The sequence below is a fragment of the Pempheris klunzingeri genome, chromosome 8 (genome assembly GCF_042242105.1).
Source record: "Pempheris klunzingeri isolate RE-2024b chromosome 8, fPemKlu1.hap1, whole genome shotgun sequence".
Classification (NCBI taxonomy): Eukaryota; Metazoa; Chordata; class Actinopteri; order Acropomatiformes; family Pempheridae; genus Pempheris; species Pempheris klunzingeri.
In genome coordinates this window covers 18,437,759-18,459,961 of record NC_092019.1, presented here as the reverse complement: position 1 = coordinate 18,459,961, position 22,203 = coordinate 18,437,759, and the positions used below count along the sequence as shown (strand labels likewise).

Here is a 22,203-nt window from a genome sequence, read left to right as displayed (position 1 = left end):
ACAGACCAACTGTCACCCTTGTGGGGATGTTACCAACAGAAGTTGATTGTGTCGTTTGGTGTGAACACATAATGGGGCACTTGTATGTGAACCAAATAAGGCAGGTGCAGATACACACATGAACACACACATTCACTCACATGCAGTAACATTCATAGGTAAACCATGTATGCACATGGACAACCCTCTACATGCTCATCTGTTAAAATTTGACCAAACCAGTTTGGTTTAGTCAGAGTTCAAACAATGCACCCTTTGAGAGGCGCTCCATTCACCGAGTTTCAGTTTGTCCTGCACATTCCCCAACTGAAAACACAAACTGTCTCTCTCCAGGAAAACCACTGAAACTACAGCACCACATTCCTCAACTGTCTTTTTCTGTGTGCGTGTGTGAAGTATTTGCGTGAGAGGTTTTTGGGCCCTCCTGAATATAATGATTATATATATGCATTTTGAAAGAAGAGAGTGCATGGGCGCTTTCTACCCTCACTCTTCATTATCCGCAGGCTCAGGTGATAAATATGCCCTTTAAACAACTATAGCAGTCTCCTACATATGTTACCAAGGCAGCAGGTTCACATCAGCCAACCAGGACACATATACAACAAGAGAGGCTGGAAGGAGGTGGAGCTCGAGTGCAGGGCAAATGGAATCCACAAAATGGCTTCCCCTTATTCCTGTGCTCAGTTTCCCATAAGCCTATTATCACACCTCTGTTGACACACACACAGATTTATCAAAAGTGAAACAAGACAAACAGCCTGAGCAGGAAATGAGAGTGAGGGGAAAAAAAAAAAAAAAAAATACAAACAGCAGGGTGGCGGCGCGTCTGCAGTGTGAAGGATGGGTGACAAGAGACAGAGAGGCCACTTCATAACCCGATCAATTAATCTATAAATCTAATCAGTGAGAATCAATGACTGGCACTTCTATTCAATCTGGCTCCTCAGTCATCCAAGCTAACCCACAAGTGTTAAAGAGACAGAGCGAGGAAAAGGAGAAACAGACACCACACGCAGCAACCATGGAACATTTCAAAAATCAAGAAATCTTTAATAGCAACCAAATACGAAAAAATATAGAAAGACACGACAAAATGGTGACAACAATTCTAATTCAGTTTTTTTTCCAAAGACTAAAATAAATTTAAAATTAAAAAATACAAAAAAAGAAAAAAAAAAACAACAACTTTTACACAGAGCAATCAATAATAAAAAGCACATTTTGGGATAAGACTGTTTTGTTGTGTGTACAGTTCATTTGTATAGAAGAAGCACATTTGCCAGTTTTGGCAGCAATCACAGCGCAGCAGTCAAGAATAAAGCACTCAGAAAACATAAATTATAAAGCACTGCAAAATAACAGAAAAGAGGGGGAACTGTAATAGGACAAACAAAATCCTTCATGCTTGCTGTCACTGAGAAATACACAAACGTGACACCATAAATTAGTAATTCTTTTTCTCTGCTACATATTTATATATTTATACTATGTACACAGAAAGATCTTCTCTTTTTTTTTTGTTCTTTTATGCGAGTGAAATGGAAAATGTTAAGGCTTTGATTAGTCATCAGATGTTTGGAGCTAAAGAAATAGCAACAGAATGCGGCTTTCTGGAAAAAAAAAAAAGAAAAAAAAGATTGGGTTTTCTGACTATCTAACCTTGTGCTAGACCCTGGCCAGGATCGTGGATTTCTCTGAAAGCATTTAGTCTAACAAACCTTACTTGGGTTCTGAGGTGGGTGGCAATAGCGTGTGTGTCAGTGGAGGCGGCTGTGGTGGCTGAGGTGAGAAAAGTCAAAAACAACATTTTGGAGAAGAGTAGGAAGTTGTGACTCTCTAAAAGCATTGAAAAGGGATCTAGTAGGGGGAGGAGGTCGAAGCAGTGGCATTTTTATGAAAGCTATATTTCCCGTGTATGAGAAAAGCGGAATAGATAAACAGTTTCCTAAAAAGCCTGCCTCTCTGATATTAGGTGAAAGGTGTGTGTCCCTGGACGTGCAGTTGTCTCTGTTCTACATGGTCATTGATTCGGGAAAGGGTTGGACTATTCAGGGAATAAGAAGGCAGTGGAGCAGGGGACACATCGTGCTGCGGCTCTTTCCACAGTAACAGGACACGGTATATGTCCTGACAGAGCCACTGAGCAAGAAGAGGAGAAAAAAGAAGTGTTTTCATGTGTGTGTGTGTGTTTGTGTGCAGCTATGTGAGCGTATTTGTGTGGGCTTATGTCAGGAGATGGCAGAGTTGTCAGGTATGAGGTGTCTTGCGCACAGTTTGGCTGTGGGAGTGAGCATAATGAGAGCGACTGAGGGGTGTTTGCGTGTGGGCGAATGTTTCTCTGCATTCTGTGTATGTATGTGTACAGTATGTGTGTGCGAGTGAGCGTGTCTTCAAAATGCACAATAATATCTTCAGTTTGCCAGTTTTCCATGGTGACAGAGGGTGGCTACTCAGGTTACAGCCCCAGTGGCAGTGAGAGATGTCCCAAAGGCCCAGAGCATCATGAAAATGCACACTGACACTCAACCATGTGTACACACACACGCACGCACACACACACACACACACACACACACACACACACACACACACACACACACACACACACACACACACACACGGAGCTGACTCAGATGCAACACGGACTATCGCTTGTGTGGTTACGGTCTACCTGATAAAATATGAGCATTGTAGGTATTTTTGCATTGTGCAGGGTGTCTGTCAAGGACAAGGAGAAGCCAATTGTGCAAAAAATAATGTGTGCTTATTATGTGGAAATGCAGGCAATGCTAACTTGGAAAAAAAAGAAAAGAAAAAATATTATATATACGCAGACATCCCCCCGCCCCCGCCAATACAAATCAACTTTTAGGCTTTGGGTAAACCCAGCAGTTCAGTCTGTTCTAACACCCAAACCACCGAGGTATTCATTAGATTAAAAATTACATTCTGAATGCCCTCTGACATTTGAACTTTAGGCATAGCCAACCCAGAACGCCTTCCACTTTACTTCCACAACACTGGCAACACTGGCTCCATCGACCTGATATTTACATTTTCATAAATATCCACATTTTCACAAGAAAATAAAGATGCTTACATATATAGTACACAGATACCTCACACCAAAATGTACATACAACAGTTTTGTCCCTTATCGCTATTTTTACCCCAAAAACCAAGTATTACACTCGTATTTCTTTTTGTAGCGGTGACACACACAAGTGCAAAAATAAGTAGAGTACATTTTTCTTTTGAGTGGTTGTGACAAGTCAGCTGTGTTCAGAAAATTTACTGTACCCTAGGTTGACAGGAGTTGCATTTATGTATAAGCTAAGGCCATTAGACGATAATCCTATTGAACACACTGGCTTACAATATGCTAGACGGTGCTCAAACACTGAAAGCTGTGTCTGTTTTTGTCATCTGCCCCCTGTGTCTCCCTCCTGTTCTCTCTCCGCCTCTCTGAAGGTTAACAGCCATCAAAATGGCAAACAAGACTGCCTAACTGCCTGTATACAGATACTTGTACTGTATGTGAGTGTATCTCACATCTATAGTTCAAGGTTAAGACTGGCTATGATAGGAAGTGTGGCAGGCGCAGTCATCCTTGCCCTTAGCAATGGGTCATCCTGCATTTGACCTCATGACCTGCAGCGAACTGCAACCAAGATCTTAGCTGGGCCTTACAAGAGGTCAGCACGTCGTCATCTGGAGCCGCACTCACCAGATTCCCAGTGGGTCAAAGGAAAGTCAATTAGAAGTCCAGGAAAAGCATGATTAGAGGAGCTACAGTAGGGCTTCTCTTCGAGATTGTCCATCACAGTCATCCAGTGGCTACATAGATACAGTGATGCATGCAAATGTACACGCTGAGCCTCAAACACAGCAGTGTACAGTAGCCACGCGTAATATTTGCCTGAGCAGGCCTCCGGTGGCTCGTTAGAAGGATAAATTACCAGTCAGGAGACAATCAGCCCTGAAGCTGCATCATAAAGGGCCATTTCACCGCTTGTTGCCCGTTAGTCAATATGACTCGCATAGCCTCGCAGTGGACACAACCTTTTACATCTCCCAATCAATTCACCACATTTAACAACATCCGCTAATGGAAGGAAATATTACATGATCGTATTGAAAATCTATCTATCAGCCGTACTTTGGAGGTGCTGTTCTGTTACATCCAGCCATGTACTGAAAGCATGGGAGGAGGTTGTAGCGCCCATGCAGTGGAGCGAACACGGCCACTCCAGGTGGATTAGTCAGCCCTGGTGTGTCAGGGAAGGCCGGGCTGAAATAGAGTAAGCGGGGCGTTTGACACATCAGGAGCAGTAAAATACTCCTCAGCTCTCCGTGGCCCTGACCTCGACACTGCCCCGGATAAATCATAAACTCCCCATAAACACTGGGAGAGAGGGATGAAGAGAAAGAGGGAGGGAGAGGCAGAGGGGTGATAGAGAAATAGAGGTGGGAGAGGGAGGAATCGCCACGTCATAAACGATAAGTGGTGGCAATCTGTTGGTCCCGGCTAAGAGAGCGACTTCACGGCTCATTACCAATCAAGCCCCTCCTGTCAGGAGCGCTCTGAAGAGACGGGGGATGAAGAGGAAGAGAAAAGAAGAGACGTGCTCCTCTCTAGTCCTCCTGCATCCCTCTCTCCATCCCTTGACCCTGTCAGATCGGCTACACCTCATTCCCTCATCTCGTGTTCACCGCCTCTTTCCCCCAGGCACAGGAGAAAAGTTTGCATGTGAACACCTTGTTAAAAACTTACTTCAAACTCTGCGCAAACTTACTTTGTTAAATTCAGCTGCCCTTGTATTTGTGCAGCACATAAGGACTTAATGTCCTCTTTAAATTTTGCAAATTCAACAGTGTCTACTGTCTGTGATAGTTTGCTGAGATGCTTTTTTAAGTTTGAGAGGAAGGCGGAGAGAGCGGGAATGAAAACTCGCCAGTAGTCATGAGCAAACACATTGTTCTCTTCTCTAAATCACCTGGTGGTTACTGTCTACACCTTCAAATGTTTCCTTCCTAGCACATCACTAGCTACTAACTACCCACCAGCTGTCACAGCACAACGCATTACCAAAACAAAAGGTTTCCCACAGGACGACTGAGAAAAGCAGGCAACACCTAACTGCTTGACAACCCTTTCCACTTCTATTGTTTTGGTGAAGATAAGAGTGAATATTCAAGTGAGTTTCCTCCTCTATAGCAAAGCTTGTATCATGATTCCATTACCCTACACCGACACTACATAGTGTCTCTCTTTCAGTGTGTCTGTCAAGAGTCCTTGTCAAGGTCCCAGTGATAGAGATAGTATGAACAGAGGCTGCGGGAGATGGGTTGTTTCTTTTCTCGGTTTGATTTTCAGTTCTTAGGGACCAGATAACAGAAACGCTCCTTTCAGAACATCCCACCACACCCTCCTGTTCATTCAGTCCATTCTGGGGCTGCAATGTGATTAATAATAGGCTATATTTAAAATCAATTTTCAAAAATAAAAGTGGTATTATTTTCTCTTCGCCGTCAGGCAGGGACGAGACCCTGGAACCACAAAATCCCTGGGAGGAACCCTCCACCCCTCTTTTACTTCCTCCTCCTCTCCTCTCCTCTGCTCCTCCTCTATACGTAAACAGCAGTCCGTGAGATCACAGAGCCATCCCGCTGGGACTCCATGTCATCATCCAGGTAATCTCCAATCATATCGTCCTGGTCATGCGATGGGCGAAGCTGAAGGATGGGTCCCCCTCCAGTGAAGTGGTCATACCTCTCATCCTCCTCCAGCTCATCAAACTTCCGCCTTTCCGCGTCGTCTAATTCATTGCTTAGCAGGATGTCTTGGGCGGTGGGTGTAGTGGCAACAACTTCAGGCCGGCCCCCTATGGTCAGTGGCTGGTGGTGGTTGTTTTTCTCTCCGAGGGCCTGGTGGGATGAGCTCTCATTGTAAACGTAGATGGGGCCGTTGTTGTTGCCACCTCCGACACCGCCACTGCCTGTGCCTCCACCTGTGCCGTTCTTGCTGGCCTTCTTGCCGCCGCCAAAAATGCGCGTCTTCATGTCACTGCCGCCATTGGCACGGTAACCCTGCTGTTGCCTGCGGCTACGGGTGATAAGCACAGCGATCAGAGCGGCGACCAAAAGGAGGGCCAGCAGGGAGCCAATCACAGCTCCCGCCACCACGCCGGCATTGGATGGGTTCACTGAGGGCTCTGTAAGAGGGAGGAGAGGCAGGGAGGGAGAGAAGGGAAGAAAAGAATATGGTTGAGAGAGGGGAAAAAAGAGAACAGCGTGAAACATGGACAGAAGGCAAGAGGGAATATAGAGACAGCATAAAAAGGAGAAGGAAAAAGGGAGGAAAATGAGAGAAAAGTAAAGAGGAACACAGAAAGAAAGCAGGAGTTGGATGATGTCAGTGACGCTGGTCTGAACTGTATTCAGTGAAGTGTTTAAGAGTGCTGAGGTGTCAGTACAATCAAGTGTGTGTGTGTGTGTGTGTGTGTGTGTGTGTGTGTGTGTGCTGAGCCTTTTCCTACACTGACATTTCCTCCTCTCCCTCAGAGCTGCTCCTGTCCCCATTCCCACAGCCACGTCACAACAACGTCGCAGCTACGTTTCCCCCGTGATGCCCTTCAACGGCCAGGGTCTGTCCAAGGTTTACCCACAAATCACAAGGCAAGGCGGGGGGGGCGGAAAAAGTGCAAGTCACATACACACTTTCTGAAGGAGCGGGGAATGGCATGTGCAAGGCAGAACAGGTGGAGGCCATGCAGAGGAGGAGGATAATGATGGATGGAGGAGTGCAAATTAGATGAAGAAGAGCAAGAGGAGGAGGAGGAGGAGGAGGAGAGGGTGGCGAAGTGAGTGAGTGACAAAGTGACACAGCAGACTGACAACTCTTCCTGGAAGCCATGAACGTGAAGCAGGGGGACAGATTGGCACCCCTTTTCACTTCTGTAAACCACAGGCACTGCTTCAGTGCATGTCAGATCCGTGTGTGTCCATTTTCACTGCTGCACTACTAGTTTAGTCATGGCTGCCATGTTACACATGCATAGACATGAGAAGAGGCCATTTTAGGTAGGCTCAGGCTTTCTTAGAGCATGAGAGAGTAAAACTGTGGCTCCACCATCCAATACACAGTATTTCTGTTTGTGCATCCAAACTCCAGGGACAGGAAGCGGTATCAAGGTTGTGAAGACGTCCCATAAGGCCTGTCCGCCATATAGTGCTCCTCCTCTGAACTCACACTTGCCCAATCCCTCGACACCCCTCCGCAGTGATATTAGCACAATATTTTAGAAACACAACTGCTTTCACCGAGAAAAAAGGCAAGTTAATATTAAGGGTGGCTGGTGTTTGAATTTTTTTGATTTATGGTGGCAATAAAATACCATCAAGTATCAGTACCAATGCAACCAATACCAAAGTAATTCTTATCTTGAATCATTACTTAGAGGAATATAAACTTGTTTTCTAGATGGGCCTTTACTTCAAATGCTTCATTTATGTTTGCAGCCATAAAAGGACTTTACCTAAACAAATACAGTATAAAAATCACCAAAATTATGATGTGAATTTAAGAAACCACACTACGAGTCGGACAGAGCACTCAATGCATCTTTCAGTACTCAGTGCCCTGGACACATTTCAAAGACACTACCAGTAAGTAAAATCTCTACGAAAACCATTGACAGTGTTACTGCTTTGCACAGGATTTTCAGGGCCATGAGTTCAGGGTTCTAAGTGCTTTCTGGGAGTGTGACAACTCCCCACTGACCCTGTGACCGTTTTGTGATCATCATCTGTTAGTCAGTGGGGCGTATTGCATTCACACTGGTCAAGTTAAGGCTCAATTCCACCCATGTTGCATCCACTGTACTAACACACATTATTTTACAAAGAAACACATAAAACAAAGTATAACGACGTCTATAGGATGGGGGAGCACCTCAGTATGATGGCTATACAGCTTAGATTTTATTCCACAAGCTGTTTTTGCATCGACGTGCCTTCTTCAGAGATCAGAAAATCAGTGGAAGGGAGGGGAAAATTCATGCCCAAATGTATATTATTCCCACTTTTATAGGGTTCAAAGCAAACAAAGCACTTCATAGTTTAGGGCTTATTGTGTAATGTGTATGAACATGATTTTTGTTTAATATACTGGTTTGTGCTGTTTGAATAATTTTGTACATTTGGATGCCCCAGAAGCAAGGAAATAAAATCCTTTCCTGTCTCTTTCATTCCAAGAAGGCAGCACTTTGATATTGAATAGATTTTATTCCATAATATAATGTTTCTGAAACAGTCACTCCTGCTTCCTTCAGTTTGAGCTTGCGCACTACATAATAAAACCAAATAATTTGTGGTGAGGGAATGAATTTTTAATTTTAGCCCCCAGTTAAAAGTGATCAAGAACCCTTAGCTTAGCTGAACATCCTCTTTGTTGCTCAAGCTTTCCTTTCCACTTTCTGCACTTTCACCAGCCACTGCAGAGGATTAACCAGTTGACGCTGCTGTAGAAATCCCTGCCTAAATTTGAAAGTCGCGAATCAGCCTGATTCTTATTGTCCTTCCCAATTGAAATCCAACAGAAGTCGGCCCTTCTTGTTAAGTGTACAGAGAGCTGACAGAATTATTCTTGTAACACTGATTCTTGTCAAAAGAGAAAATGGTGGTCTAGTGCCGTCTACACCTGTGCTCCGCTCTTCCTCTTTCCACCGCTACCCTTTTCTCCATCTCTGCCTCCACTTCACCAGCTGTCTCCTGCATAAACTCTTTCCATCTACTCTACATTCATTTTCCCTGCCGTCTCTCCAATTTTCGTTTGTATTTCTGTCACATGGTACTTTTCTCTCTTCTCTCCTCTTCATATGCCTAGGGAACACATTTATAATTTCTTGTGGGTATATTTTCTCTTCCTTTCTTTCAATTTTGTCGACCTTCCTCCCCAAGCACACCTTCCTATTCTCCCTCGAGCAGCGCTAAACATTCCTGTTCACACATGAGTGTGAGAGCTAGCCCTCAGTGTCCACTCGTAACAGGAACACAAGAAATGCATTATCACCTTGGGCTCAGCGGAGCTCCAGCACATGCAACGTGGCAACAACCTCTCTGCAAACTTGGGGCCGGATGCTGCCACACATTGCTGTCACATCAAAGAGAATTAGACTAAAATTTAAGCGCAAATTCTCCCTTAATTCCACTCATCCAATTATTTTTAATGCGTTGCTCAAGTCAGATCAAGTGTCTCCCTCAAAGTCTATGCTGATAAATCCTTTTGTGGCTGATAATTCATGTTTTATTCTACCCTTCTGGAGACAACACTTTAAAGATTCAAGAGATAGATGTAAAGAAGCCACTCCAGGCTCCCAGTACAGGCCCACTACAGACCCAGACACTTCTTAACAAAGCACCAGTGGAATCTATTTAAGTGGGTGAAGGGAGGACATCTTATAAACACATGTTGTTGGATGAGCCAGCAGAAAAACTGCAATATGCATGCTGTGTGGATAACTGGGGGTGAAAAAAATAGAAAAACAAACATGCATAACTACAGTAACTGCACCCCCCATCCCATCCCTCTCCAAACACACACACACCATACTGTGGAAGCCAAAAAGCAGCATGCTTCTTATGAAGTCACGTCCAGCACGACCGTAAGCTCCAAGTGACCGCAAGTAATGAGGGAGATGGAGCGGAAGTAACATCTACTGCAGCCTCCCAAAAACATGCATGGACACATACACACACACACACACACACACACACACACACATACACACACACACACACCATTATGGTCATCAGTGGCCTGATGCCGGGCTGGGTTGCACCTACAGCATAGCTTAGTAGTTTTCTCTGTCAGCATGTTAACTTATTGAACAGCAGTGTGTGTGTGTGTGTGTGTGTGTGTGAGTGTGCGACTGTGTGCTAATGAGGGGTGGGAAGGGGGCCAGTTGCAGGCTGGAGGGAGACTTGGCTCCATCAGACCTGTTCTCTGGCTGTTTTCGCATGGCAGGAGACACACACTGACAGACACAGACAGATACAGGCAGTTGCGCACACACACACACACACACACACACACACACACACACACACAGACACACAAACCCACTGGAGGAAAATGACCAAGCCCCTTGCCCTTGAACTGTCTCCTTAGATGAGTCTGAAAATGGGAGAGAATGCACTGAATTGAGAGTAAATTTCTTTTCCATTGAACTGAAGAGCTCCTCGGACAATGTGGGGGATTCATTTGGGGACATTTAACTTTTTGAGGTTCAGCTGAGCCACCCCTGTAAGGAACGATGTGAAAAAAAACAGACAGAAGATGGAGGGAATCTGGGTTAGCCACACAAGAACCCCCGCGAGAGGAGCATGGAATGGAGGGATGGATGGAGGGATGGAGACTACTAAGCTGTGATTAAGGAAGAGCTACTGGTATTTAAGAGTTAAGCTTTTGAGAGAGAGGGAGATAGCATGGGCATGAGCGGGAGAGAGTGAGAGAATGCTGGGGGCAGGAGTCTCTTCTCCACGCAGGGAGATCAGCGCCAGACTTGCGGAGGCTGAAAGACAACCTGGGAGAGATAAGGAGGATGAGGAGAGAGCATATGCTAACTGAGAGGATGAGAGATGCAATGAAAAGAGCAAACTGCAGCGAAAGAGATAGCAAGGGAGAGATAAATCGAAAGGAAAAAGGGGGGTGAGCAGGGTAGGATACGTTTGCGTGTGTGACTAAGCCGCAAGATCGAAGATGAGAGGAGGACAGGCAAGGAGAAGAGAGGACATCCATCCCTCTCACTGCCTCTGGGAGCGCAGGACAAGACTGAGGGCAGAGGACACGGGCAAACACCCACACAGACATTCAGTAGTGTGTAGATTTTTAGATGTGTGTGTGTGTGTGTGTGTGTGTGAGTGTACATGCAGCTGTGGGGTAGAGAGGAGTGGGGGACCTGCTATGTAGCAGGTGCTGGCCATTTCACGCCTGTCGGCCCCTCTTAGCCGTGTTTGTCTACACACATTCACATTAGTCTCCACAGGTCTGCATCCCACCCCCATCTGGAGTCATTCCACATCTTTTTCTCAGACCGTTTCAACCATCATCAGCTCTTTCATTTCACTTCAACCAATTCAACGTCTCCCTCTCTGAACACTTCTCACCATCTCTGTCTTCTACAAAGCTCCCTCTGACACTTTTGCTGGTTGGCTCAGTCACCTCTTAACTGCAGGCAAATTTAGCTCACATCTTGTCCTCCTCCTCTGCCGGTGAGTAAGAGAGGAGTGGGAAGGAGGGAGGAGGTGGTCGGCAACGAGAGAGTGGGACCAGATGGAGGAGGGAGATGACAGGACAAGGAAACTGTAGGAAGTTGAACATTGGAAGAGACCAGAGATGCTAAGAAGAAAAAGGAGGAGAGAGGACGAGAGAGAGAAAGAGAGAGAGAGGGGAGAAAGTGGGATGAAGAATGGGAGTGGAAATGTAGGATAAAAGAGCGAGAAGCAGCCAGGAGCTGAAGCAGCAAAGGGTGACTGATCCTCTCTGAGAGGCTTGGAGACAGACAGACACACACGCTATGCTGAGAGATAGTGGAGGCCAATAGCAGTGGAGATAGGATGCAGTGGCACAAGATTCTCATGGGAGTTTTAAATGCCGTCAGCATCCTCTCTCTCCCTCCATCCCTCATGCCTTTGCTCCCGCTCTCAGTGTGAGGATTGCATGCTGGCACTGATTTATCCTGGTGCACGTTCCCTGGCTTTTTAGTCTAAAAGCAGCAGCCTCCATCTTCCTCCCTCTGCTCCCTGGATCTTTGTATCTTCCTTGCTTGTTGCTTGTAATACACAGCAGGAGATGGTGACATCCTTTGTGCTACAGAAGCCAGTTAGACTACTATGCAGCGGTACAGAATGGCCCCAGAGGAGTGGTGACGCATGCTGTGGCACCATAAGGAGCCAAGGGACTTGAAGAAAGATGGGGGGTGAGAGAAATATGGAGAGACTGAGCAAGAGGACAAGCAAAAAAAAGAAATAAAATGAGGGCATGAAGTTGCTGGGTTGCTCTTAAAATATAGCCATCAGAGAAATGCACTTTTTCCCCATTATGGGCAAGGTTTACCCCCATGTCAGCAGGAAGTAACTTCCGGTTAAGTGCAGGCATATGACAGAAGAGTGGAGAGGGATGTATTTTGTATGAGGTGAAATGCAGGAGTGAACTCTGTAGAGGGGTGCAGCTCAAACTATTGAGGAACAGACAGGAATGACAGTATGAGCTGTTTTCCATCTTGACTGGCGCCACCTGTAGTGGTACAACAACCTTAACAGCACACAGACAGATGCAAACACCTGCACACGTACATACAAACGGAGCACAAATTGAAGGGAAAAAAACAGAGTAAATGAGTGGAAAATCTCATCCCAGGTGAACACAGATGGAGGGTCATGTAAGATAATGCTCTCCACCCCCATCTGCATAAGACTAAATGATATAATATAATCGTTCACCTTCTTTAGTGATGTCTGTGATTGTCTCTAATGCTGTATGTCCTTTTGTTTTGTCTGGCTATGTTCTCACAAATATGAGCCAGCGAACACAAACACACAGACAGACACAATATATCATCACAAGTCGAGTCTCGGCTAAACCCAAAGCAACCCTGAAATCCATTTCAATTCAAAGTCAACAGTGTCAATGTGAGTCAAATGTATCACTTTTAGTGATTGCAGCCTTATCTTTAAGACACTAATGAACACTGCTCATTTGCTTGGCTTCAGTCTCTCCTTTGATTACTGCTGGCCAAGGGTACTGCTGAGAAGCTATTCAGTCGCTTTTGTGAGCATGACGTTAGGGGGAGGGCGAACTGCTCGCTCTCATTCTAGAAATATAGAATAAAAGTGAAAATATCAGCGAGAAGGACCATCTTGCATTTGTGCACCACTCACAGTGTCAACTACCTCTAAAATCCTTGCAAAAATTCACTTTTTAAATGCCATGTGATGTATGAAGCAGACAGACAGACCTTGGGTACCACTGAGGCAAAGACACTTTGATATTAGTGTTATTGAGCGCATGCGAAGAGAAAAGTGACATGCATTCTTAATAGGACAGAGAAAGAGAAAAATGAAATGTTGAAGGGGAGAACCCAATATCATGCAAATGTTTGCACATTCACTCACATACATACACACCATGGACAGAGCAGCTGGACCCTCTAGCCCTACACTACACACCCAAGACAGTCCTCAGCACAGAGTGCGTGTGTGTGTGTGAGTGTGTGAGTGTGTGCGTGTGCGTGTGCGTGTGCGTGTGCGTGTGCGTGTGCGTGTGCGTGTGCGTGTGTGTGTGTGTGTGTGTGAGAGACATGTGAGGCGGAACAAGGTGTATCCCCAGGGAAGACATGAGAGCATCGGACACCAGGAAATGTGTATCATGTGTGATGAAAGTGCACTTTGTTCCAGATCATCAGTTCAGAAGAGACAAATGTTTTCATATACAAGTCAGGGGAAGGTTTAGATGATGAACGAGACCCAAGTGAGCCGCAAATGTGTTCTTCATTTCACTTCTAATATGTTCACTGCTTTACTATTTATTACCTGGTCCACATCTTGAGGGCTGCTATGCTATGTATTTATACTTTTTCGTGTACATGTGCTAAGGGGTATGTGCTTGTTTGTGTCCTTTAACTTACCTCTGACAATGGCCGTGACCTGGTCCCTGCCGATCCCAATGCGATTGTTGACCTCACAGACAAAGGTGGTGTTGACAGCGTCATCCACCTTCAGTACCTTCAGCTCATTGCTGTTGATCTGCACTGTGTCTGGCATCTCTCCCGACATACTGCAGGGACATAAGCATATCGGCATGAGAAACAGAAAAGAGAGAGGGCGAAGAACAAAAAGATACAAGAGTACGACTGTGGTTTGTTTGACTTTGGGCACAATGAGAGCATTGAGACAGATGTACATTCACAGGAACGTGCTGTATTATGCAGTGTCATCAAATCATTCCACTAATCTTGATCAGCAGTGCAAAACCAATCAGTTTCCCCCTTCCTCAAAAGGCAATCCATTAACACGCAGTGTTGGAAAATACGATGGGGACAGGAGGAAAATCAAAACTGCTGGATCCAAGCCCAAAATCTCATCTCTCCCATTTTAAAGTTTCAGACTTTTGGTTATTTTCAAATTTTGTCACAGTTATGGTAATGGCTGATAATACAGAAAAGGGGAGATAGACATTCATATTGTGTTTCTCATTATGCGAGGGTTAAATCTCGAGTCACAGAGTCCATTATGAGAAATTATACGGCTATCTCCATAATCAGAGCACAGGGCTATAGTGGCAATAATAAAAGAGCTGATTACAGCTCTGTGGACCTGGGAATGAAGGTTAAGGAATGGAAAAATGAGAGGAAAAGAGATAAGTGGAAGAAAAAGCAGGAGTCTTTGGAAAAAAAGAGAGCCCATGAGAAGTCGGGACAAAAGCAATGCTGGATGTGCTGATACTCACGTCTTCCACTGGGCGGTGAGTGGAATGGGGTTTCCGGTAGCCAGGCAGGTGAGCACCACATTTGTACGACCCACATACCAATTATTGTCATAACCCACTATTGTTACCTGAGGGGCGTCTGTGGGAGGGACAGATGAATAGCAGAGGGGGGGAAGAAAAAAATAGCAATGAGTTCAATTAATCACTCCAATCGTGTTAGAGTGTGAACATCAAAGGAATTCATGGAATAATAAGAGCTGGTTTGTGTGTGTGTGTGTGTGTGTGTGTGTGGTGTCTTACACTGAACTGCCAGCTTCAGCGGGAAGCTCTCTGATTTAACCTGGGTCCTGTGTGTCACCACGCAGCTGATGTCTTTCCCGTTGTCTGCTGCTGTGGGAACCATACGATACTCGCTGCTCACCGTCACCGTGTTGTCTGCACCCGGCTTGGAAACTGTCGTTGCATTGCCGTTGGCCGTGGTCACCCAGGAGATTTGGGCAGCGGGGCGGCCATCCACAGACTCACAGCGTGCCACAACGACCGGCTTAGTGCCTGCTTCCACTGTTACGATGGAGGCCGAGTTCTTAGGCTTAGCTGATGGATGGATTGATGCAAGGACGGAGGTGTGGGGCGAGGAAGAGAAAGAGAAGATTAAAGGATGTAGAAATAGATAAAATGGAAATAAGACAGCTGAGGGGGAAGATAATGTGCACCATTATTGATAAACAATTTGAGTCACTGGCCTGGCAAAAGCAAATCCAAAACTTCAATCTCCAAATATCCTTTGTCCCGCCACTAACCCTTTCTCTCCTGTCCTGTTTTTTTTTTTTCTCTCCGGAATTCTACATTGATAAACAATTACGAGCACCAATGCAAACACACCCAAACCCTAAATCTTCTTTCCCTCCATTTCTTCAATCTATTCTCTCTATCCCCATCACCTGCCATTGATAAACAATTTGCCTGACTGGTCTAGTGCATTTCCATACACAAATTCTAAATCACTACATGATCTCTGTCATCCCCCACCCCCTCCACTCTACCTCACTCCTCAGTCACCCTCTCTGATACTCAAGTGAGATCAGAAGAGAGCGGGCAGGACAGGAGCTGACAGCAGGCATGACAAGCAGCCAGATCAATAAAGAGCCTGGGGGGAGGCAGGGAGGCGTTGGAGATAGAAGTGAGCAGAGGCACTGGTGCCGGGCCAAGGTTAGACCAATGGTTCCATTGCATTAACAAGAACACAATTGATCTGACAATGCCACTTAAAATAGCAATTAAGCCTTGCTGGACATGCTTTTAACCTGCACACTACCCTTGGGGGAGGGAGAAGACAGACAGAGGCATGTATATGTACAGTTGAGCGAGGTAAGTATGCACAAAATTCCTAAAGGCAGATGGGCAACAAAATTAAGAAAAGACCAACAAAGAACAGCTGCAAAGCACCTTGGCACAGATTCAATACGTTTCTACAAACTCTAAAACACCATGGAACACAGACCTAGGTTTTTGGCAAGAAAAAAAGACAATTCATTTGATAAAGGCAGTTTAAGAAAGTTGGCCAATTTCCTTATTGTAAATTGCTTTGACCGCTGATTCCATTCATGGTATGAAAGTACAGGAAAACCTCTTTGACAAACAACAGATCCTTCACATTGGGTTAGACACTGTGTCTGACAAAGAGCCAGTTTGGGCTTTAAAAATGGCACTTTTCCTAATCAAATAAAATTTTACAGGGAGCATTTAACAGTATTATAAGTCCTTGAGAGACAGAAACCTGGGGTGCATTTGAACCCCATATTGCATATTGGTAAAACATAATTCCAACAGCTTGGATGTTACCACAACTCAGTGTGGCACATAATGTTTATAACAGCAGAGCCCCTGTTTTTTTGTTTTAACTCTGAGGCCTGCTGTCACAGGATTGGGGGAACTCCTGCACACCCAGCATGAGCCACCATTGTTGACACTTAATATCAACGTGAGCACTACTTGTTTAAGCTCTGTGGTGCCAGAAATTAGACAAAGTTTTCTTGGCACATTAAAAAATAAGTAGCTACCAGTTTTCAAAAGGAAGATCAAATCATGACTGAGGGGAACTTTAAAATGTAAGCTTTTTTTTAGTTAGAATTTGTACTTTTAGATATTTTTTATGTTTCGGATGTTTTACGTGGTGTGATTTTATATTGATGATAGTACTGTTGATGTCTCCCTTGAAGTCTTTCTAGTTCTGTGTTATTCAATTCCCTCTATCTCATAATGCAAAACTAGAATGATCCTTGCTGTTGTATGCCCCCGCCATCTGGTCAAGGTGCAGTTTACCTCTATGTCTGTCGAGATCACCAGTGTCATCAATTCAGCAGCTGACCAAATGTGAAATATAATCTTTTCTTCTGCTCCTGAGTTATGATGTTGAATAACAACCAGAAAAGTGTTTTTACTGAACATTATGATAACACAGTGAAGTTGACCTTGGACCTATTGGATATTAAATGTCATCACTACTAGACCTTTGTGTGACATTTTGTCATAAACAGCATATGATTTCTTAAAGTAATGGCCAAAAAACATGTTTTGTGAAGTCACAGTGACCTTTGACCACCAAACATCTAATAAGTTCATCCTTGAGTCCAAGTGGACATTTGTGCAAAATTTGAAGAAAATCCCTCAAGTTTTTCCTGAGACATCGTGTGCATAAAAATTGGAGATACATGGACGCACAACTCTAAAAAAAGAATGCCTTTGACCACAACTATCTCCAACACAGAGGCATATTAAACTAAACGGACGTTACTTTTCTATCTGGTGTTTTGCTACTGGTGGTGCATGGTGCTGTGTTACCACATAAAAGATTAAGGGTTCCCTAAAAAAGGACAGAGGCACCGTTTTGTATTTATCAGCTGTAGCTTCCTCTACCTGCTCCCGACGATGGATTCAAAGTAAAAAATCAAAGCTTGAAACTGAGCCAAAGCCTCTGTTCTTTGTTGGAGCAACATTAGTCTTATTATATTGATTATGTGGGTGACCTACCCAGCATGACCAGGTAGGTGATGCCTTGCTCATTGCCGCTGGGGTAGGTAGCATATTCACAGATGTACTTCCCCTCATCGGTCATCCTGACTTGACTTATCTGGATGGAGGGACTGGCCAGGTTTGGGGGACTGGGTGTGAAGCTGACTCTGCCCTTCATGGGTGAGTCGGGGTAGTTGGGCTCAAAGTTGGGGTGAAACACGGCTATGTTGATCCTTTCTCCTTCCTTTGGCTCATAGATCCATGTGACCTGAGGTGGAGGAGGCACGGGGTCAGTGGTTAGGATGCATACAGTAACTGAGAGAAACAGCAGGCTTCATTTATCACGGCATTGATAAGCGACACTGGAGGGCATTTTATGACACACACATTTTGCTGTAAACTCGACGGGGCAGCCTACATAGCATCCCAATCAAATAAGTGGAGCAGGTTTGAATATGGATGTTCATTTTTTTTCCAGGAGCAGTACACACTCTCTCTCTCTCTCTGTCTCTCACTGTGCTGTTCTTAGTGGAACCAAGCACAGTTGTGCACTTCCCACTTCACTGGGATGAGACTAAGAAGCAGGCAAATTACCATATTCAATCCCCAAAAGCAAAATGAAGCTCAGTATTGTTTGTTTGGAGTAGTAAAACATTAAGCCTAAATGGGATAAAAACCTATTACTAGCCTTAGGATTATTATATGTGGGATATGACTTGATTAAGATTAAGATTTAATGTGCAAGGTAAACAAGGCAAATTGTCCTGTATTATAATTTTATGTTTATTTTGATGACAAGGAATTGCTTGTGTCCACCTGTGCGTCTAAGTTTCTCACACACCTGCAGAAACAGATCAAGACATAATTGACAAATTCTTTAAAAATTGGTCAAATATTAAATTGTGTAGTTGCTTAATATCCAATATGTGTTCTCTGCAATTGTGAAAGCAAATTTTGTTGTCAAGTCAGCACAGTGAGCTGCAAAACAGACATTTTTATCAGAATTTCATACCACCAACCCAGTTTAGAGTTGATGTACATGTGGTGGTATGAAGAGCCAAATCCTTACTGAAAAAAGGAAAGCAAGTGTATCGTGACAGTGTGTATCTGACCATTGTGAGCTGAATCCCAGCGGCATCAGTGAAGGCACAGCGCAAGTTGACTGTCTGGCCGGGATACGACAACACCTCCGGCTCCACCTTCACCCGCTGACCTGACGCTCCTAGGATGAACACAGAAAGAGAAAGAGAAATATTAATGTTGGCCGTTTCCATCCCTCCCAAACTAGGAGAAGGCACAAAGAGAGGGAGCAGAGGAATCATGCAGGTACAAAGCCTCCTGATGATAAATGAGGACAGTGTGGAAGTGTCTGGTACAACAGAGGACAGCATTAGTGAACCCCGGCAAGTAGGCCAAGAGTCTGGTATCTCTACATGACTGTGCGTGTGTGGATGGAGTGAGTAAAAAAAAGGAGATGTGTGCTGAAAAGAGAGGAAAGCCAGTTCTCTTTTGCACATAAGTCATAAATCATCTGGATGGGTTATGCTTTTTCTATAGCCTGCCATTTGCTGTGCCGACACATTCCTGTGTAACAGCAAAGAGTCAAAATAAATACGCTTTTCTTGGTACGTTGTGTCAGTGGGCATGTGAGAAACAGTAAGAGCGAGGGAGCTTTAGAATGACAATCTGTGCGTGTGTGTGTGTATGTGTGTGTAATCCAGGTCTCTGTGAAAATGTAATTACTTGTATGAGTAAGCGCGCATTAGTGTATGTCAGCAAGATGGCACCTGTTTTAAGTAAGAGTGGATTACCTGCAGATACACAACTTTAAATGTCTGCAGCCAGGGCTGAATGTGTGAATGCATGTGTGCTCACAATGTGTTTACCAGCAAACTACACACATACAACAGCACTAGTGAAACACAATTTCCCCTAAAGACAAACAATTACTTGCAGAACTAGTTCCACCAGTTTGTGCTGAGCCAAAGCTATTGTGTTGAAACTAATATGATCTGGAGGGCTGATGGAACAAACACAAACACACACACACACACACTCGAAACCCACAGGGTAGGAGATAAGAGGAAAGGGCAGTGCTGTCTTTCTCTTTTGACGAGCAATAAACACCACACCTTCTCTTCTCTAGGGAGATATGAGATATCAATACTGAGGAAGAGAAGAGCGAGGAAAGAGCGAAAGACTGAGTGGGAAAGTGGAGGAAAACAAGCCTTTCCTAGAATAACACCAGCTCTCCCAGGACCAGCCCAATTTACAACCACAAAACAACCCCCTTGTAGCCACAGAGGAACCTCTGGACAACCACTAAGCAGCCCGTGGGAGCAGCAGAGAGCCTTATTGGGCTGAGAAGAGGAACAGCTCGACCTTTTTTTCCCTCTTTTGGACACATTTGCACAGAAATGCTCGTGTACAAGCACACAAAAGCATGTGCACAACGCACACATTCATACACACATACGTCTCATGATGGCTATATTGTCCGGCTTCTGGTCTGTGGTCTTTCAAATATCTGGAGCATTTATTGAAGATCTACGTCAATCCACCTAAACTAGTCTGACCAACAACAGGTTTGCTTTGGAAACTGGGCTCTGCTAACCAAAGCACAGCAAGAGGAAAAAAAAAAAAAAAAAAAAGGGATGACGGGTTTATTGAAGCCCTCCATTACTAGTCTTGAATGGCGTGTATGGACCAAGTCAGCTTGACATGTCAGAGGTCATTAAACAATGCAGCACTGCAGATAAGTTACTCCGCCTCAGGTTTCTCTTGCGTGCAGATGTGCAAACTCACACACAAATACATGCACATCTACTGTGTCTACACATAATGTGGGGGCAGAGCCAAACTGGACCTGTTGTCTGTCATTCAGAGGCAATAATAGGAGAGCCAATACAGGTCAGCTCCTGCCAGAGCTCAGATGAGAGAGACACACTGGCCTTATGAGACTCTATACAGCCCCAGGGAAATGATTACACACAAGACATACAAAGACTTGCACGTCCTCATTCTCCATGACACTCCCCAAACCCCAGTCTTGAAGACTCAGCGAGACTCTGTGTCATTAGAACAGCAGACTGAAGAAAAAGTCGCTGTGTGCATGTGTGTGCATGTACATGGACACAACAGACTTCTGGTGAGGCTGAGGCGAGGCAGCATTTGAAATAGTAATTGTCAGTATAAATATTTAGAGAGCACTGGTCCTATTAAACAGAAGAGAGAAGGAGAGAGATAGGAACTAAGGGAATTAGAGAATAAAAGACGGTTCAAGGGTAAGGCTGAGAAGAAAGAAGGAGCGACAGAGATGGAGGGGGAGAGAGAGAGAGGGTTGGAGGGGAGGAGGGTTGGGAACAGAAGCCTTGTGTCGCCGCTGCTCTACTTTACAGTAGCTCTGCTGCCTGCAGGTGACATACAAGAAACGCCACCAAACCAAACACACATGAACAAGCAAAAGCATGCACACACAAGTGGCCCTCTTCAACATCCTCAAGTAGTCGGATGTCACCATCCTAAGTACTGTCACCTATTATTATGTCTTTAACACCCACATGATGTGCGTGCACACACACACAAATTATGCTGATGGTGCTGCGACAGCCCTGCCATATCAAGAATGTCCTCTCTGATCCCCTGCCTGGTCACGCTGACATTTCCATATTTCCCACCATTCGTCTGTGAAGAGGAAAATGAATCAGGAAGGAAGGAGGAAGGGAAGTGTGCTAGGAGGATGGAAGGATGAAAGGAGGAGATAGGGACAGCCTGGGAATGCCAAAGTGACGGAGAATGAGAGTGGAGGAGGGTGGAGATGGGTGGGGGTGGGGCTGCAAGGAAAGTGGGGATGAAAGTGTGTGAGAACTCGGTGCCAGGAATAGAGAATGAAAGAGGGAGCGAAAAGAGAAAGAGGTGAGAGAAGAGAAGCGAGGAGGAGGATCTCGAAGGGGAGACGATGTGAGCTACAAACAAGGTTAATAGGAGACAGCTGAGGGACAAAAGAGAGAGACGTTTAGAAGAGAGAAACAAGAGGAGTGAGAGGGGAAGTAGGTGAAAAAGAGACCGAGAGAGATGTGTTGGGAGGAACTAAAAATGGAGAGGTGGGGGTGGCACAGGTAGGGAGAAACAGAGCGAGAAGAGGCACAGGAGGGGAGAAGAGCGGGAGGTGTAGAGCCGTGAGAGGCAGGATAGACGCCGCACCTGACCTTGTGAGAAACACCGTGGTTGTGAATAGAGAGAGCGAGAGAGGGGGAGAAAAAAGAAAACAACAGAAAAACAGAGTGAATGAGCCAGAGGAAGCCAGAGAGCAAGTTTAAAAAAAAAATACTGAAAATCCTCATTTTCTCTGCAGCCCATTTGAGCCAGCCGTGGCTTATAAAATGAACATACGCTTATCAGCCTGTGTCCGCTTGCCTCGCTGCTTGGCTGGCTGACTCTGATGCCTAATGGCATTCATGTCCTCTCCCTGATCCCCACTATAGTGGAGGAAAGCACAACGTCAGGGGGACAGGGAGAGCAGGCCATCACCTAAAATATCTAATGGCCTTCAGAGCTCACCGACTCTGCCATTTCATCAAGCTAGTGGCTATGCACTGTCAAGTGGGCTAGAATGAAGTGTTACCATTCTCCATGTTCTTAAAGATTGCTTCCCAGCACACAATGCGCGCATGGGTGTGTGTGTGTGTGTATATATATAT

At 45.0% G+C, this 22,203-nt stretch overlaps 1 protein-coding gene across 3 annotated transcripts in view; it reads right to left on the bottom strand.

Moving 5' to 3' along the window:
- The window catches only part of LOC139204944 (nectin-2-like), a 75,276-nt gene that overhangs the window by 27,782 nt on the left and 25,291 nt on the right, over positions 1 to 22,203 (bottom strand). For 2 of the 3 annotated variants that reach the window (XM_070834981.1, XM_070834982.1), the window contains exons 2-6: positions 18,616 to 18,725; positions 17,522 to 17,771; positions 14,792 to 15,085; positions 14,513 to 14,630; positions 13,692 to 13,840 (exon numbers count right to left, since the gene is read on the bottom strand). In XM_070834981.1, coding sequence (XP_070691082.1) covers positions 13,692 to 13,840; positions 14,513 to 14,630; positions 14,792 to 15,085; positions 17,522 to 17,771; positions 18,616 to 18,725 — 921 coding nt within the window. Of the gene's footprint in view, positions 1 to 5,351; positions 6,219 to 13,691; positions 13,841 to 14,512; positions 14,631 to 14,791; positions 15,086 to 17,521; positions 17,772 to 18,615; positions 18,726 to 22,203 lie in introns of those variants that run through there. The other variant, XM_070834980.1, reaches the window with a different exon arrangement.